The sequence below is a fragment of the Marmota flaviventris genome, chromosome 15, assembly GCF_047511675.1.
Source record: "Marmota flaviventris isolate mMarFla1 chromosome 15, mMarFla1.hap1, whole genome shotgun sequence".
Classification (NCBI taxonomy): Eukaryota; Metazoa; Chordata; class Mammalia; order Rodentia; family Sciuridae; genus Marmota; species Marmota flaviventris.
In genome coordinates, this window is record NC_092512.1 from 4,666,157 (window position 1) to 4,683,534 (window position 17,378).

Below are 17,378 nucleotides of genomic sequence, written 5' to 3' on the forward strand. Positions count from 1 at the left end.
AATCTGTTTCAAACAAGTATTTATTTTATTTGAGGGAATTCTCTCAAATGCCCTTATTAATGTAAGAGATTTCAATCTAAAAAATATTCCAGTTGGGCCCAATATAGCAGGATTATTAAGATAAAAGTCCAAGTTAAATATAAGATAGTAGAGAAGCAAAGTCATAGATTAAATATTTCAAGAGAATACTTATGATTCAACAAGTCTTTTTAAGAAATAAACTTTCTTTTTTCATAGCCAACAGCAAAGGCTCAGGAACTCATGTCAATAGTCCTTGTAAGGCAACTGTTAATGGCGATGTCAGAATACTAGGGGACACTTCATTCCAATAAACAAATTTAGAAGCTCAATGTTTTTCATGACAAAATACAGAATAAGTATGAATTTAACTTTTTTGTATGAACATTTTATGGAAATATTTTCCATTTTTCTCCCTCATCATTAAGGAGACAATGGCTAACTAAGTACTTTGCATTCTCAAAAGTATTTATTCCCACAATGCTTTTAACTCAAAATCTCTCATTAAGAAAAGTGTCATTTCTGGTCAATCATAATTATAAAAGTAAAATGAGAGCCGTGGGATTTGAATGGCAGGAGGTGGCACGTGCTGTTGTGTTGGATCACCAGAGTTAGGCAGTCACTCGGGACCAGGGAGTTCAAGTCCACCCGAGGACAAATGGTCCTCTTCCTTGCTCATCTGCAAAGATGCAGGGATTCCTGCAAGCAGGGACCTCGGCTGACTTGCTTTTATTCCTTACAGGGAGACCCTGGAGAGAGAGGAGAAGGCGGCCTGCCTGGGAAGCCCGGACCTCGGGTAGGACTTTGCCACCTTGTTCATTGCACTCCTCATGGTTTTACTGGGTATCCTGGGCTGTGCGGCAGTCCCAGGCACCCCAGTGCGTGTCAGCCAGAGCTGGGCAGAAAGCAGATGATTGAAAAGGGGCTATTCAGAGGGGTGAGAGGGGTAAGGGGCTCCAGCTGGCCGTTAGCATCCCCTGAGGCTGGCCACAGCTGAGCCAACACCCGCTCCAGGGCAGAAGGTGGGAGAGGAAGGTGCCTGGAACCGGGGAGACCCGTGGAGAAGGAGCATCCCACTTGTCCTGCAGGGAGGAGCAAGGGGGACATGCACACACCGCTCCCCTTCTCTTGGCTTCTCCTTCCCTTGCTCCCTGAGTTTTGCTTTCCTCTGATGATTCCTAGTGCCTGGAGCCTCCAGGAGGCAGCCCTGGAGTTGGCTTCCTTGGGCCTCCAGGGGGTGGAGGGAGTGAGGAAGGGGTGGGGGACTCGGAGTGATTTGGACCCAGCACCTGCTGTGAGCGCAGAGCAGCTCAACATCTGGACCTTGTCCGAGGCCAGCATGCAGTGAGCACGGAGGAGAGGCCGGGCCTGCGAGTGTGCGTGCCGTGTGCTCAAGGACGTGCACCTGTGGCTCTGGAGAGTCTGTAAGGAGGACTGCCCCTCCGGCCCCTACCTGCGGTGCTCCCACCTGTGAGGTGTGAACTACTGAAGGACGGTGCCCACTGCTGGCCCCTCCTGTTACCACACGCAGTCAGGCGTGAGGTGGTGTCACAGCCAGCTTTGCAGGAAGGAGGGAGGCTCCACACCCACCCAGCCAAGCATGGGAGGGGCCCGACTCCCCCAGGTGGCTGGACGTGGCTGGTTCTCACCTTGCTGGCCAGTGGGGTGCTGCCAATGGGCAGATCCCGGAGCCCTCCTCTCTGCTTAGAAGGTCAAATTAAAGAGGAACAGGGAAAAAAAAACGCAGAAGAAATTGAACCCAACTGACTCAGTTCATGCTGGCTGACCCAAAATGTGGCAAGAGCATCCCCAGGCACCATCCTGGAACCTTCCACTTCTGAAGCCTATATTCTGAGAACTGAGCCCTCCCCCTTTAAGGGCCCAGCGAGTCTATCCCTTGCCCTTCATATTTTAAGATTCAATATTGGTGTTTAAGAAAGTTTATAATGGGCTTTTGGTAGGTAGGCTTCTGATGGCATGAAAAAATGTTTATCATCACTAGCAATTAGAGAAATGCAAATCAAAACCACTCTAAGATTTCATCTCACTCCAGTCAGAATGACAGCTACCATGAAGACAAACAACAAGTGTTGGTGAGGATGTGGGGGAAAAGGTACACTCATACACTGCTGGTGGGACTGCAAATTAGTGAAGCCAATATAGAAAGCAGTGTGGAGATTCCTTGGAAAATTGGGAATGGAGCCACCTTGTGACCCAGCTATCCCTCTCCTTGGACTATACCCAAAGGACTTAAAAACAGCTTACTATAGGGACACAGCCATATCAATGTTTATAGCAGCACAAGTCACAATAGCTAACTATGGAACCAACCTGGATGCCCTTCAGTAGATTAATGGATAAAAAAAAATGTGGCACTTATATACAATGGAATATTACTCAGCAATAAAAGAAAATAAAATCATGGCATTTGCAGGTAAGTGGATGGAGTTGGAGAAGATAATGCAGATGTGAAGTTAGCTAATCCCCCCAAACCAAATGCTGAATGTTTTCTCTGATATAAGGAGGCTGATTCATAGTGGGAGAAGGAGCATGGGAGGAATAGACGAACTCTAGATAGGGCAGAGGGGTGGGAGAGGAAGGGAGGGGGTATGGGGTTATAAATGATGGTGGAATGGGATGGTCATTATTATCCAAAGTACATGTATGAAGATACTAATTGGTGTGAATATACTGTGTATACAACCAGAAAAAAAAGTTTATAATGGAGCTGGGAGTGTGGCTCAGTGGTGGAGCTCTTGCCTCACACATGGGAGGCACTGGGTTTGATCCTCAGCATAAAAATAAAATAAAGGTATTGTGTCCATAGACAACTAAAAAAATTTTTAAAATTTTAAAAAATGCTTATAACGATCCCCAAATCATTGAAACATAATCATTTTCTATGATTTTGCATGCTATCCTGAGGTGGTTGTTAGGGGGATCACAGGGTCTTAAAAGCATCTAGCCTAGCTATCAGGGTCCCCTTAGTTGAAATCCTGTTATTTCCAAGGAAGGATTTAAAGCATTTGGATGGGTTTTCTGTTTGTTTTCATTCTTCACTTCATGGAAGTGTTTTGTTTTTGAGTCAGCCATGCCTGATAATTGTGTGTTCTCACATTTGGGAGCTGGCACATAATCGTGGGCTTCTGCAGGAAGGATGCCAGCTCTCCCCTGTGGTCTTCAGGAGCTTCGCGTTCCCTGTGTGTGGCTTTGCAGTAGAGGGTTGATTTCGAGGAACCTGGGGATGCAGTTAGAGGTCCCTCGGGGGCTTCCCATCTGTGTGCCTCACGTTTCTGGGAATCATCAACAACTGACAGGTTCAAGCACAGATGTCTTCTGCTCCGTCTCACCTGTGTCGCTTTTTCATGATTCTAGTGCTGAGTGCTTCAAACGTTTCTCTGAGAGTTGGAAGCGGAGTTTCAACAGTAAGGGCTTCTCAACCTGTGTGTGGCCCCAGAGGAGACCTGCCTGGCACAGGGTCAGTCTTGTTGCTTTATTTGGACCAAGTACCGGCTGAAGATGAAAACCCTTTCCGAGATGATTCTGGAAACCTTGGGGATGGTGGTGTGGAGAGTTCACTCTGGGCCAGTTGCTCTGCGGGACGCACAGGGCACCCACATTCCAGGGCTCGCTTCAAGAATTCACAAGGATGGCAGCTCCTTCTCTATGTGCGCTTGGATGGGGCTTCACAGCACAAGTTCAGGGGCATTTTGATGGACTTTAAAGTTTTTTTCTGACTACACTCAGCCCCTTATCCTTGCTCAGCAGGCACGAAGCAATTCCCCTTGCAAATGTCACCCTCCTAGCAGATTTAAAGTGACAACTTGAGTGCTGAGTATTTGCACAGTTCTGGCTACAGCAATTCTCACTAATTGTGCTTGTAAACATGGGGAATTGATGGGCGCATTGGAGTGCATCTAGAATTTTAATATGTGCTGACTCCAGATGCCAGTTCCCCTTGTGACACCGGAGCTACGGGATAAATTATGTGCTTACACTGTGCAAAGCCTTGGGTTATCCCTCCCTTTCCTTTCTTCTCCTCTCCCCCCTCTCCCCTCCCCTCCTTTTTCTCCTCCTCTCCTTTCCCTGCTCTCCCCTCCCCTCCCTTCCTTTTTTTCTGTTGGCTTGATAAGTACTGATGGTCTGGCCTTCACTATCAGTTGAATCTGGCATGACTCTGGGGAAAATTCTTATGTGGGTGCACACTACCAACTCATTCACGTCCACTGATACATCAGAAAACCACATTTCTTTATGAGAATTTATACCAAAGATTTTATTAGAAAGAAATTGTCACACAAGAAGTTAGTGATATTCTCGACGTAGGGTTAGCTAGAAGTTGTAGTCCCTCTCAGCCCCACCACTCACCTCTGGGCACGGATGGTTTAGGAGGGCGTGGTGGACACAGAGGCTTGGTTCCTAGGGATCAGAGAGAGAACCCCTCTTCCAGTGCCTCCCACTTCAAAGTGCTATCTAGGAACTGCCTTAGTCCCTTTCGGTTGCTGTGACAATATCACTTTGAACTTGGTAATTCATAAACAACAGAAATCTCTATCTCACAGTTCTGGAGGCCAGGAAGTCCAAACCGAGGTGGCAACAGACTTAGTGTCTGTTGAAGATACCCTGCTTCATAGATGGTATCATATAGCAGTGTTTTCATTGATGGGATGGCAAGAGGGCTCCCTCTACAAGGGCACTAATCCAACCCTGAGAACTCCACCCCCATGACCCAATCACCTCCTAAAGGCCCTGTCTCCTAGTACCACAAACTGAAGATTATTTCAGTAGGAAAGTTTTCAGGGGAGACATTGTCATAGCAGGACTCCAGTGGAGAAGAAGAAACTTTCAAAGGAACAAGACCAGTGTGTACCTCTTTGGGGTATACTGTCTGAACTAATCTTGAATGACTAACTGGGAACTTCATGTACGACTCTCTTTATGGTAGTATACCATGGGACAGGTCACTGAAACTCTAACCTACCTCCAACTACAGGGCCCTGCCTGTCTTTGTGAAGAGACCAAACAACAATCATGGGCCACCAGTCACCTGCTTAGGTTTCAACAGCTTCCTTTCACTGTTGGTCCTAGCATGGAGTCTGTGTTTCCCTGGTTTGCAGTGAATGGATTCAAACTGAATGAACTCTGACAGGACAATTCCAGGAATTTTTTTCTTTCAGGAGAAGCAAAAGGTAATATGAGAAATGCTCCTCACTTTGGTCTTCACAGCTCATAACCTCGGGCCTTTAACAATGCTCCGTAGTGGAGAGCTGAGGGCTGTGGCTGCAGGTGCCATGGATGTGTGGACCCCCCTGGGGAATGAGCATGGAGGATAACGGGGTGTCTGTCATTCTGTTCCCAGGGTGAAGTTGGGGAGCAGGGCCTGGCAGGCCACCCTGGAGAGAAGGTCTGTTCATTTATGCCTTTTTCCATTCATTTCATTCTTGTTGATTTCTTTATTTGTTGTTATAAACTACATATTGTGCAAATTGCTCATATGCCCAGAGCAATTAATCATGTCTTTTGGGAGCTCACTACATTGATTTCATGAATTCATTTATTTGCTCAATAACTGTGTATCCGTTGCTATGGTGGGCAGTAGGGTCACAGCCACAAACAAGATAAGTTGGACCCTGGAGAACACTTGAACAGCTGTAGTTAGTGGTGGCATATAATGTCATGTGGGGCATAGGAGAAGTCTTTCAGACTTGGGAATATCAGGAAAAATGGTGACGAGGTGACATTGTGATTGAGTCCTAAAGGACAGGAGGAGGTATACACCCAGATAGGTGAAATGAGGGTTCCTGGGAGAGGAGATATCTCACATGGGAAAGAGTGCGGGGCTGCCCTGATGGACTCGTTCTCTAGAATTCTCCTTTGCCCACTGCTCTGCTTTCGGTGTGACATCCACAAGCCTAAAGCAGGACCTGGAGAGCAGTTAGCACATGCCCTGTGCCTTAGGAGAGCCCTCCCGTAGGTGCCGAGTGGACAGAGCCACGGTTTTGTTCTCACAGGGAGAAGCAGGCCTCCCAGGTGTGCGGGGAGAGAAAGGAGACCAGGTAAGTGTGGTCTCGTCCCAGCAAGGCCACTAGCCTGTGCCTGTGGAAAGGCCCCTGTGGAGTCCTTTGACAGGAGGTGGCAATTTTGACTGGGTGAATAGAGTTGTTCTCAATGTTGAGGAGAAAGAACTGGGAGGGGTGTCGAGTGCCAGAGTCCATGAATGGGACAGAGGACAGGGGCTGGGAGACACCCCTAGAAAGGAAGAGTGTCTTCAGAGAGAATTGATGGGAGCATTGGGTGGGAGGCACCCCACCTGCCAGATGCCAAGTGGAGTGTCAGGTGCTTCCCACCTAACTGACAGGACACCCTTTACCTTAGGAGGATTGAGACTTAGTGTGGGTTCCAACGTTTTCTAATTGTCTTTTACTATAGGGAGAAAAGGGTGACCTGGGACTTCCTGGCCTGAAAGGTGACCGGGGTGAGAAGGTAGGCTGCTTACTTCATGCTGATCAGTTACCATTCGCTGCTCTTGCCTTGGGTTATAGGAGTTTTAGTTTATTCAGAATGGACTTGTGTGGCTCCAAAGTACATTTTTGAGGAAACAATAAGGTAGACATAAACCTTGTTTGCAAGTATAGTCCATTTAGACAACAATAGAATCAGAGATGACATGTTCATCCAAACAATCTCTCCCTGAATTCCAGCACAGCTTTAGAAGGTAGGTGTCAGGGACCTAAATGTGTGGCAGGCAATGGAGTCTCCAAGAGGGTGAAGAACTCGCTGAGAACCAAGCCCTGTGTCCCTGACTCTTGTGTCCTCCTCCTGTGTCATGCACCAGCATGTCACTTGGGGTTGGTTCTAGAGCCAGCCACAGAGCCAAGGCAGACTGTCTCTGTTGCCCAGCCCTACTGTGTGTAGGTCACAGAAGGGTGACCTTGGCTTCGACTCCCAGCACTCTGTGCAACAGGCACAGTCCACATCAGGGGCCACTCACTCAGAACAGACCAATGGAGAGAAGGCAGGGAAAGGGCTACTTGCACGCATGGCTAGTGCAAAGGGAGACGGACCTGGGGTGGCGATGCCCTCTAGGGCAAGGCACAGCAAAGAGGCCAGGAAGGGCCTGGAGCAGATGCCCCAGAATCTGTGGAAGATGAAGCCTGTTGGGCATCCTGTTTGAAGGGTAGGGAAACAGACACGGCCAGCCTGTGGACTGGCACCCTCAGTATCTCGTCCTCCTTCCTCTTGCCTCTGATCTCCTCCTGCCAAATCTGGACACCAGAGGCAAGGTCAGTGAGACCATCAGGCAGGACGGGGAAGGTGCAGGGGTGGGTGTGGGCACCACATGGAAAACAAGCACAGCTATCAGCCAGCACCCTCTGTGGGTGAGGAGAGCAGGGTGTCTTGGTGCATGTCTGAAGCTACAGAATCACTTTCCAAGGACTCTGGTCCACAGTCCCGGCAGTTGTTTGAAGGGCTTCTCCCACTCAATCTCAGCAAGCAGGCTGCACTGTGCCTGGCACTGGAGTAGCACCCAACAGGCATTCCATCCATTTTGCCTCCTATCAAAGCCCCAGAGAAACACATGGGGTGGAAAAGCACATTGGACCTTTTAGATGCTTGCTTGGTGAAGCATAGAACTAGTCAGCTGAGCCGCTGAGCCTCACATACTTGGAAGTGTGCTAAGATTTTGTCCTAGGTCGGTACCTGTCTACTGTACCTGTCTTCTTACACATGTACCTATGCTGGGATTTAGTGAGATGTTGCTTTTGGGAAGCGGTTCATTAGGTGGCACATGAGCGAGGTCATCCCTGAAGCCAGATGTGCATGAGTAGCTTGCCTCTGATGCTATCTGCTGGTTGCATGAGAGTCCAAGGGAGCTTTTGCTGAAACACTGTGAACTTGAACAGGTGTGAAAGGCAGGGTTTCTGTACAGTTGAGCCTCTGCGTGTCGTGATTTCTAGTTTTCAGTGTCTTGCTCTGGTAAGCAGTGAGTTCTGAGGTCATTTCCATTGGAATCCCTGTTTTACTGAATAGAGAGCTGAAGTCCAGAGAAGTATAGAAACTCGCCCAAACTTAGGGAGCTCTCAGACATGGCCAGAGGGTGCACAGGATCCAGGCAGCTGACTTCTCAAGCAGGCAACTTCAGCCACAATAGTCTGCATCCTTCCAACTAGATTCTAGACCGGGAGGGATGCCACCCTCAACCCTGGCAGCCCAGGAAAGCCCCCAGCCATCCTTCCTGGCGCTCTCTAGCACAGACTGGTAGAACACTTCCTCTCTGCTAGACCATCTCTAATAAAGTGACAGTGGACAAGATGCAGTTCAGGCTCCAACAATCAGACTCTAGAGGAGGCAGCCATGGGATGGTTGAGAATCCCACCCTGAGAGCTGCTTTTCTTTGCTATTCATGCTCGGCCTTGGACCACATTACACCTGAAATCCCACAGTGAGTTCATAAGTACACACCCACACAGCCCTTGGTGTGCTTGTGTGTGTTTGCCTGCATCTTGGTGGGAAGAGCGCTGTTACAGAAGTCAGAGGTAGCCTGGGTTCCCTTCCTGGCTCCGCGTGCTGTGTGGCTCTGAGTGTCTTGTCTGCCCCCCTGTGCCATGATGGACAAGCTCAAAATGGATCTGCACGGACCTCCCTCCAAAGGTCCTTGTAAAGTGGAAATGATACTCGGCTTGTGAGTGATTTAGGGCAGGGACCTACTATGGGCAGAACAGCCCCCCTGAGCACCGTCCATGTAGGGACCTTGCTAATCCTTAGGACAAACTCTGAGAGGAGATACGGTTGTCAGTCATATCCCCACTTTAGAGATGAGGAAACTGAGGCACAGAAAAGCTAATTCCATTGCCCACAGCTGCAGGATAGAGTCGAGAGCTGAACCTGCCAGGGCCAGGCTGCAGTCCTGGCTGTCAGCATCACAGTGCTGCATGCTGGGCCTGACCCTGAGAAGGGGGACACCCACACACCACCGGGCCTTGCACCCTCCCTCCTGCAAGGTGTCTGCTCTCAGGTTGTCCTTTCTGTGCTCTCTCCCTTCTGCCCTTGCCCCTCCCGGCTCCCAGGAACACCAGGAAACTCATTTCCTGGATGCAGACGATACGGAAAGCTCGGTCTCTGTGCCAGATGCTGATTCAGTAATAAGAACAAAGTTTGAGGAAAAGGATAAAGATGTTTTATTGCTTTGCTATTAAAGGAGAAAGGCAATGGACTTATATCATGGACGCTTGCTTCCATTTCCAATGCCGGGGGGACAGTGAGGATGTGAGGGCTGTTTCCAAGTATCATTATCCGTAGATCTAATTTACGTTTGACTAGTGTCCTTGAAAGAGCTGTTGTCCAGTCCCCAGGATCGGGGCTTCTTTATCCCTGTGGACAGTGAGGGGAAATCGCAGATAACTTGGCTTAGGACAGGAAAGAATGTTATGTTAACCTTGCCTCCCCATGGATGGGGAGAGGAAGAAAGAGAAGATAAAGGAAGAACCCAGGTGCAGTGGCGCACGCCTGTAATCCCAATGGCTTGGGAGGCCAAGGCAGGAAGATCGTGAGTTCAAAGCCAGCCTCAGCAAGTTAGTGATGCGCTAAGCATCAGTGAGACCCTGTCTCTAAATAAAATTCAAAATGGGGCTGGAGATGTGGCTCAGTAGTTGAGTGTCCCCGAGTTCAATTCCCAGTTACCCATCCCCGCAAAAAAAAAAAAAAAAAGGATGGTAAAAAGAAAAAAGGCAGTTTTAAAATCAACCTAAAGTGGTCAACAGCAAGATTTATATTCAAAGCGTAAAGTGGACCCTGTGATGTGAAAGGGGCAGAGGGTCAGGGAGACATGGAGGCCCTCCAGTGCTTTGGCAGGATCACAGGTAGACTCCAAAGCGTCCTGATGCCTTCCTGTCCAGAGAGAGAGGTAGCAACAATTTTGGGTAAAAACATTCAATATAAGACTTTACAGCAGCACCGCCCCCTCCTGACTGGGGTGCAGACCCTGCCGCTTCCTTGCCCCTCTGGGTCCCCCACTCTGTAAGCCTTTCCACCCGACTGACACCTTGTCCTCAGGTGGGGTGGGGCTGCTCCTTGCTCCTCAGGGGAGCCCAGAGTGAAACATCCAGGGGGAAGCAGGTTTGGTCCCGGGCTCCATCCCAGCCACGCCTCTTAAAGTGACAGAGCCCCTGGGCCTGTCCGTGGCACCCACCATTCCTTCCCTGCCCCGCAGCTCTGAGGCAGGACAAAGTCTGATTCCGCAGGCAGCAGGTCCTCTGCCCCCCGTCCTCCTCCATTTGCACCTGTCATTCATGCAATTTAGGAACTGCATGGTCACTTGGGATCTGCTGGGGTCACTTGGGCTCTTTCTTGGTAAGAAAGTGAGTTTAGGTGAGATGGCCTCTGAGCACAAGTCCCACCAAGACAGGAAGGAGGCTGGGAGAAACCGGGCACCAGGTGGGTTTCCTCCTGCATCTGCTGGAACTCCAGTCCAGCTCCGAGCGAGATTCTGGGTTTACTCCAGGCTCAGCACTGGCCGCTCCTGTGAGTCTGGGCAGGCGAATTGCAGCTTCTGTGCCTCAGTTTCTTCTTGGGGATACGTAAATACCCTATGGGTGAGTCTACAAGATTGGGATCATACATGTGAGACACATAAACCAATATCTGAAATTAAATGTTAAGTAGTGATAGAAATAATGATAAAAATCATACAACTATTATTTATTACCCTATTATGTTGTTTACTCAGAGTGGCCTTGTCCATCACCTTGACCCAACCTTGTTCATTTGTCCACATAATGACTGTATTTCAGGGCCTGTCCAAGGCCTAGCCCTGGGCCAGTTTCTGATCTAGCACAGACACTATCCTCTGGCCCCAAATGGCACCTGCAGGGTGACAGCTTCAGAGACCACTTTTGCTCACTGTGGTTCTCCCTGCATAGAAGAGATCTAGGAGCCTTGTCCCCACTGTGAATGTACCACATACTCTCCTGGGGCTCATTCAGTTGCTACATGTGCTGTGAGTTGTAGGCATTACTGTCTTTATTGGGCAAAGAGAAGAAACAAGACAAGAGGTAAAGTCATTTATAAAATGGTAGAGGTGGGTTTCAAGCTCAGGTGACTCAACTCCCAAGCCTGTGTCATTCACAGGGATAAGGCTGTTCCCTGAACATGAGAGCAGCCTGCTTCTTTCTGAGGGGGTGGGTCCGGGCTCCTAGCTGAGGGAGCCGAGCTTCCATGTGCTTATCATGCTCAGGGGCACAGGTGGGAATGCTTGCTGTAACAGTCAGTACTGGCTATGATCACAATCAAAGGAGAGCAATGTCACTGTCTTCAAAGAACGATGGACATTGTATAGCTTTATTATATAAACTCAATGGGATAGAACAGAATGATTTAAATAATCTATAGCTTTATGTATCAATACAGAGACTTCTCAAACCCTGTGTGTGTGCGTGTGTGTGTGACTGAGATCTTTATAGTTGAGAATGTACATTGGCCTCAGTCTGCTGGTGTGACCCGGCCTGTGCTGGGACAGCGCTCATTGCTGTTGCCTGGAAGGTGATACCAGGCCTGTGCTGCATGAAGCAGGTGGCAGGAGGATCAATGTTCATTAACTCTTCATGTTTCTTCATGTAGGGTGAAGCTGGCCCTGCAGGCCCCCCTGGGCTACCTGGAACTGTAAGTCACTCTGCTAATCCTTTCTACTTCTCTAAATTCCCAAGGTACTGGGATTCCTCCATACACACCACTTCATTAAAATCATCTCCAGATTAGAGTTTGTCAATAGTCAGACCCCCTCCAAGGGCTTATAATTTAAAATTATATCTTCTTTAAAAAACCACCCTGAGCTAATTGGTTTTCTTTATTCAGCAAAAGCACAATTACTACTCAGCAGAATGCGCGATTCACACTGAGAAGACATAGGCACCTGTTATGTGTGGGCATTGAGGTCCAAAGACAAGAAACCATTTGTCCAGCAAGAGATCGTATCACCATGACCCAGGCTGGGCTTCATCCTCTGCCCTGTGAAGGTGTTTAGCCACCATTGTGAGTCAGTGCTGTGGCATTTTGAGCAAGGGCTCTAGGGACGGAAAGAACCAGCTCTCACCTCTGCCACTCACCCACATTGTGTCTTAGATATGTTATTTAACTCCCCAAAGAGTAAGTTTTCTCATCTGATAGAAGATATTGTACCCAACTAGCTTGTACATTTTTTAGTACAAATTAACTGAAATAATGCAAAGTACTTAGCAGAGTTCCTGGTACCTAATAAACACTAAATATAAAACTGCTGCTATTATTATTTGTCTTACACTCAATAACCCTACAATGGTGCTTTATTTGGAATTGTTTTTCATTGTAACATTTCTTCCCAGACTTGAACTTCTCTGCTTTGAGCAACTGATTTCAGCAAAGTTGTTCATGGCTTCTTGTGCTGGCCCTGACTGGTGATTGATTGGTTGCTGGACAAAGCAGGGGTGGAGAGCAGGAGACGAGATGGCCTGAATTCTCAGCAGTCCTGCTGGCCGTGGGGCAGGACATCTGACTCAGCACTGTTTGTCCGGCAGCCCTTACTCCATAGCTTCATCTTCTCCCCAACCTGTACCCTGTGAAAATGAGGCTCAGATATTGCATAAAGATGTTGGAAGAACCTCAGAATCAGAAATTTGGGGCCAGAGTGGGTTGTATGAGATTATTGTTTAAGATTGTGATACGGCCTTGACAAGGCTTCAGGGAGGTGAGCACCCCTGCCCTTATGGTGGGGGAGCAAGTTGGTAGTGCCCACTGGGAGCTGTTTGGTCATATGCACACGCCAGGAGGTGCCTACCCTCGACCTTAGCTAGTCCATGTCTAGGCTTCTAAGTTAAACAGACATTTGCATGTGTGCATTTAAAAAATGTGTGAGGATGTACATTGTAGTGTCACTTGTATTAGGGAAAAATCTACATGACCATAAGTATAGAATTAAGTACATCAGACCATCTGTATCACAGAATCCTATTTTATAAAGAAACACACACACACACACACACACACTATACACAGGGTCTTGGAAAGGTATAGGTACACTAATTAAGTGGAATAAGACAAAGTAAGTGAACAAATTAATTTGTGGATCATTGTGTATTGAGAGATTCAGAGTTCGGGCTCACAGCCTACTTACATGATGTCAGTTCCTGACCATGGCCGGCAGCTGCTGGAACTGCATTAGGAAGCTCACATCTCTGGTCTCTGCCCAGGGTTCTTATTGACAGTGGTGGACAGAGGCAGCTGGTCTACCTCCTACGGTCTCTGTGAAGAGCCATGAGTTGGTGCATGGGAACAACTATGAAGAATGCATTCAGTTTCACTATTCTGTGGAAGTTGCATATTTCTATATGTTCATAATTGTGTGAAAACATAGAGAAAAGGTCTAGAAATGTGAAAAACTGTTTTTGGGGGGAGGGAAGAGGCTGGGATTGAGGACTTGGAGGGGAAGGTCTAGGAAGCCCCTTCTCCCTTCCCCGGTGAAGTCCCTGGGTTTTAGGGCTAGCCCCCAGGTTCCCTTTGTCCATTCGCTTTATCCTTTGGAGCCAGGTCATGGCACAACTGGGGCCTGATGGAGCTTATAGTCTTGTAGTAGAGATAAAGTCTGATCTTACAGTGGACAGGATAAACATTACAAATTAGAGTAAATGTGATCAAGAAAAAGAGCAAAGTGCAGTTGATGAGACTAGCAACGGGACCTAGCTTACCTAATTCATATTTGAGAGCATGACATTTAAGAGACCTGAAGGGTGGCCATGGTGGAATGCAGGGGGAGAGCCTGCTCCGGGGCTGAGGAACCGTGTGTGCAAAAGCCCTGAGCCTGGAAAAAAGCCTCCTGAGAAGCACTCAGTTCAGCCAGGGTGGGCCAGCCGGGTGGCGGCCAGGCTGGAGGGCTGCCCCAGGCACCATCCATGAGGTCTTGGCTGAGGGCACTTTGCACAACAGGGCCCTCTGTAAGCCCTGGCTCTGGTTTCCTCTGCCTGTTTCCCTGCCTGGCACATGGCAGACGACGGTAGTGGAAAAGCAGACGTGGAGGGCTGGATCCAATGTCCCAAGCACTGTTCCAGTGGCTTGTCCAGGTTATTCCAGTGTGTCCTTGTGACCCCCCAAGTGAAGAACAGTTCATCCCTTTTTACTGATGGGGACATGGAAGGTGACAGAAGATATTCAAGGTCACATAGGGTTTGGTGCTTGAGGTTCTAATTGTCGAAACTAATAATCACTGAAGGGCATTTTCTTTCACTTGGCAGACATTTCAGAGTCAGCAGCTTTGGGGCTCCACACACCCCTATCTTTCTAACTTCTGTTTTTTTTTTTTTTTTCCAGACATCCCTGTTCCCACCGCACCCAAGAATGCCTGTAAGTAGCAGAGGGAAGGGAAGAGACTGGGATTGAGGACTTGGAGGGGAAGGTCTAGGAAGCCCCTTCTCTCCTTGCATACCCTGGCATGTCAGCAGGCAGGGCGTGCTGTGGTGTGGGCTGGAGCAGGGCTGGGTGGGGCCGGCCTCAGCCCTTCATGCCAGGCAGCCAGGCCTGTGGGCTCCCAGCCTGGTCCTGGCAACAGGCGGGAGGAAGTCCCTGCATGGAACCAGCCCTCATGTCAGGTGGGACATTGCAGGGACATCCCAGGGACACAGCTCCATAGGCAAGGGCAGATGCCACACCTGTCTTCAGCACCCAGAGCTGCAGGTGCCTTTGAGGAGAAGCAGAGTTATTCGAGACGGCAGAACGTTCAGGAGTTGGAAAGGGGCAAAGGCGTCCTGAGGATGCTCCTATAGGTGGGAGTGCTTTGAGGGGACCCGGGTCTGAGGGAGGCTGCTGAGGGGACATGGAGAGCACAGCCTGCTTCTGCACCCTTGGGAGGTGGCAGAAGGAGGGAGAGCCTGGCGAGCCAGTAGACACTGCCACACCTAAAATGACACGCCACTACAGCCCCAGGAGCCCTGTCCTCCTTGCCCGTGGCTGGCGCTTCTGGAGGTGGGGCTTGCGGCACGTCTTCCTGCTGTTGGTGGCACTGAGGCCAGAAAGTGGGCCTTTGTTTTGTTTGTGTCTCTCCTGTTGTCAGGAGGTGACCCACTGCTCCATGGCATGTGGCAGCTGAGGCTAGAATGGGAAGATCTAAATCCCCGTGTGATTTAGAAAGTTTAAGGTGTCCTCTATGGATGGAAAGGAGCAGGTGGACAGATGCAGGCCGGGGCTGAGAACTGTGCACTTCACAGATGAAGGGGGAGGAGGCAGGGGCCGTGGCGCAGCCATGGGGAGTGTGCACTTGAGGAGAAGCTATTGGGAGAGACCTGTCAGCTGTGGTGACCTGGCCGGGGTGACTGTCCCCACCTGAGCGCTGCCCCGGCGTCTTCCCCTACTTAGGTTGACGCTGAGTTCCCTGAGATTAAAACTCTGGAATGGCTCCATAACAAGACAGCTTTCAGAGTATTCTGTTGGGACAGCGCAGGGGGAGAGGGTGGAGAGGGAGGGCTGCTCTACTGTGCCTCCGATTCCAGCAGTGACGTCTTTCCTTCAGGGAGGATGGGAGCCAGGAGGCCTCTCTCAGAATCAAACCCAGCAAGTAGGAACTGGAGGGAAGGGAAGTTCCTTTGCCATTTCACGGCTTTTTCTGGGACTGGCTTTGTGTTGGTGGGTCTGGAAAGTGTTACTCTGTTGGACTTCTCACTGCTCCCCGAGGTGTGCCTCTCAGTCCCTGCGGTGCAGGAAGAGGCGAGATCTAGAGGCACCTAGAAGTTTGCTGCATAATTAACAGAACAGAAAGGAGGAGCTCACGTGGAGTGGAAGCCCGGCTCCCTTTCCTCCTGGATCCAGGACTCGGAGGCTCGTGGGGGTGGCTGGTGGGCAGCCTAGTGAGGTGGCCTGATGAGATGGCTTAGGGAGATCAGGGCAGGCTCTTAGATGGTGTGTGGATCTCTGAGATCTGGAGGAAAAGTGGAGGAAAGAGGGACAGATAGCTGGAGGCTTGGGGAAATGACAGTAGCAAAGTGGGGTGCCAGGAGGTGGCTCAGAAGCAACCATGCTGGGAAAGCTCAGGGGGAGCCTAATCCCACCCCTCACAAGGCATGCCTGTCCCTGCTCCTCGCCTGCAAGATGGCCCTTCAGCCTTAGAAAAACACCTGAGCCTTGGAGCTCTGCCGTCGATGCAGCCTCTGCCCCCTTACCTTCTTCCTGTCCCCTCTGGGTTGCAGGGTATAGATTTCCCACGCTTCCTGGGAGGTGTGTTGGGAACCCCAGGTGTGGCACCTGCAGCCTCAGGGGAGAAGCCCTGCCCCTACCCCACCAGATGAGTCCATCTTGGGCACACCCAGAGCACTGCCTTTCTAGTCTCTCCTATTTCTTCTTTAGCAATAGCTGGACCCACCACTCCAGCCATCCAGAGTCTAGGGCTCAGCTTCCAGCCTGTCCCCCAAGGGCTGGTCCCCTTAGCAAAGCATCCACATCACTCTCCTTCAAGAAAGGGCTGTAAAGGATTATCATTCATTATGATCCACCATGTGCCATGGGCTGGAAGGGGACATGGGTCAAGCCACATGAATAAGTGTAAAACTACCTGAGCAGGCGTCATGCAGGAGAAGGACCCTGGTCTCTGCGAGTCAGTACCAGGAGGACTTGGCCAGTTTGGAGATCCACTTCCTTGAAGGGGGAATTCTGGTCCTTAGAACTGGAAGAGTCAGACTCAGTTAGAGTCCCAGGGTAGTGGGAGAGAAGAACCCTGTGCAGTAGGGTCAGCCTTTGGGGGACCATGGTGACCAAACAGGTGCATCCATAGAACAGGAGGTGGCCCTCCTGCTGAGGGAGGGGTGTGTATGTGCACTGTGAGGAATGGGGGTTCACTTTTGAGTGGGCTGTACCCTGTGCTTCTTACCAACAGGGAGAACAAGGGCCAAAAGGAGAGAAAGGTGATCCGGGAGTGCCTGGGGATCCGGTGAGTGCACGCACACTGTCCTTGCTCCCATGCCCTGTGCTGACCTGTGCTGCTGGAGAATGGGTCCCCTAAGGCCCACAAGCTCTAGGTCTTAGCAGTACAGTCCACCACCAGGAGCCCCACTGAACTGAAGGCAGCCCCTTTCTTGTTCCCCAGGACTCTGGTGACATGCCCTCTGCAGATCTCAAGTTATACCCATTGCATGCGTTCACACCATGCCCCATCTGCTCAGAATTAGGGTGATGAGCCACTTTATGGATGGATGGTTTCATTGCAGGGACCACAGGGACGTCCTGGAGATTTGGGCCCTCGGGGACCCATTGGACCTCCGGTAAGAAAGCCCATACCGCCTATTGGCTCCGCCAGGCCTTCTCGCCTGGCATTTTGGGAACGCCCACCAGAGGGCGCTGCAGCAAGTGCT

At 49.9% G+C, this 17,378-nt stretch overlaps 1 protein-coding gene across 1 annotated transcript in view; it reads left to right on the top strand.

The window, feature by feature from the left end:
* Nucleotides 1-17,378, top strand: part of Col22a1 (collagen type XXII alpha 1 chain) — a 208,304-nt gene that overhangs the window by 104,101 nt on the left and 86,825 nt on the right. The window contains exons 26-33 of the mRNA XM_071602419.1: nucleotides 761-814; nucleotides 5,378-5,422; nucleotides 6,030-6,074; nucleotides 6,448-6,501; nucleotides 11,635-11,676; nucleotides 14,353-14,385; nucleotides 16,904-16,957; nucleotides 17,235-17,288. Of these exons, the coding sequence (XP_071458520.1) occupies nucleotides 761-814; nucleotides 5,378-5,422; nucleotides 6,030-6,074; nucleotides 6,448-6,501; nucleotides 11,635-11,676; nucleotides 14,353-14,385; nucleotides 16,904-16,957; nucleotides 17,235-17,288 (381 nt within the window). The remainder of the gene's footprint in view (nucleotides 1-760; nucleotides 815-5,377; nucleotides 5,423-6,029; nucleotides 6,075-6,447; nucleotides 6,502-11,634; nucleotides 11,677-14,352; nucleotides 14,386-16,903; nucleotides 16,958-17,234; nucleotides 17,289-17,378) is intronic.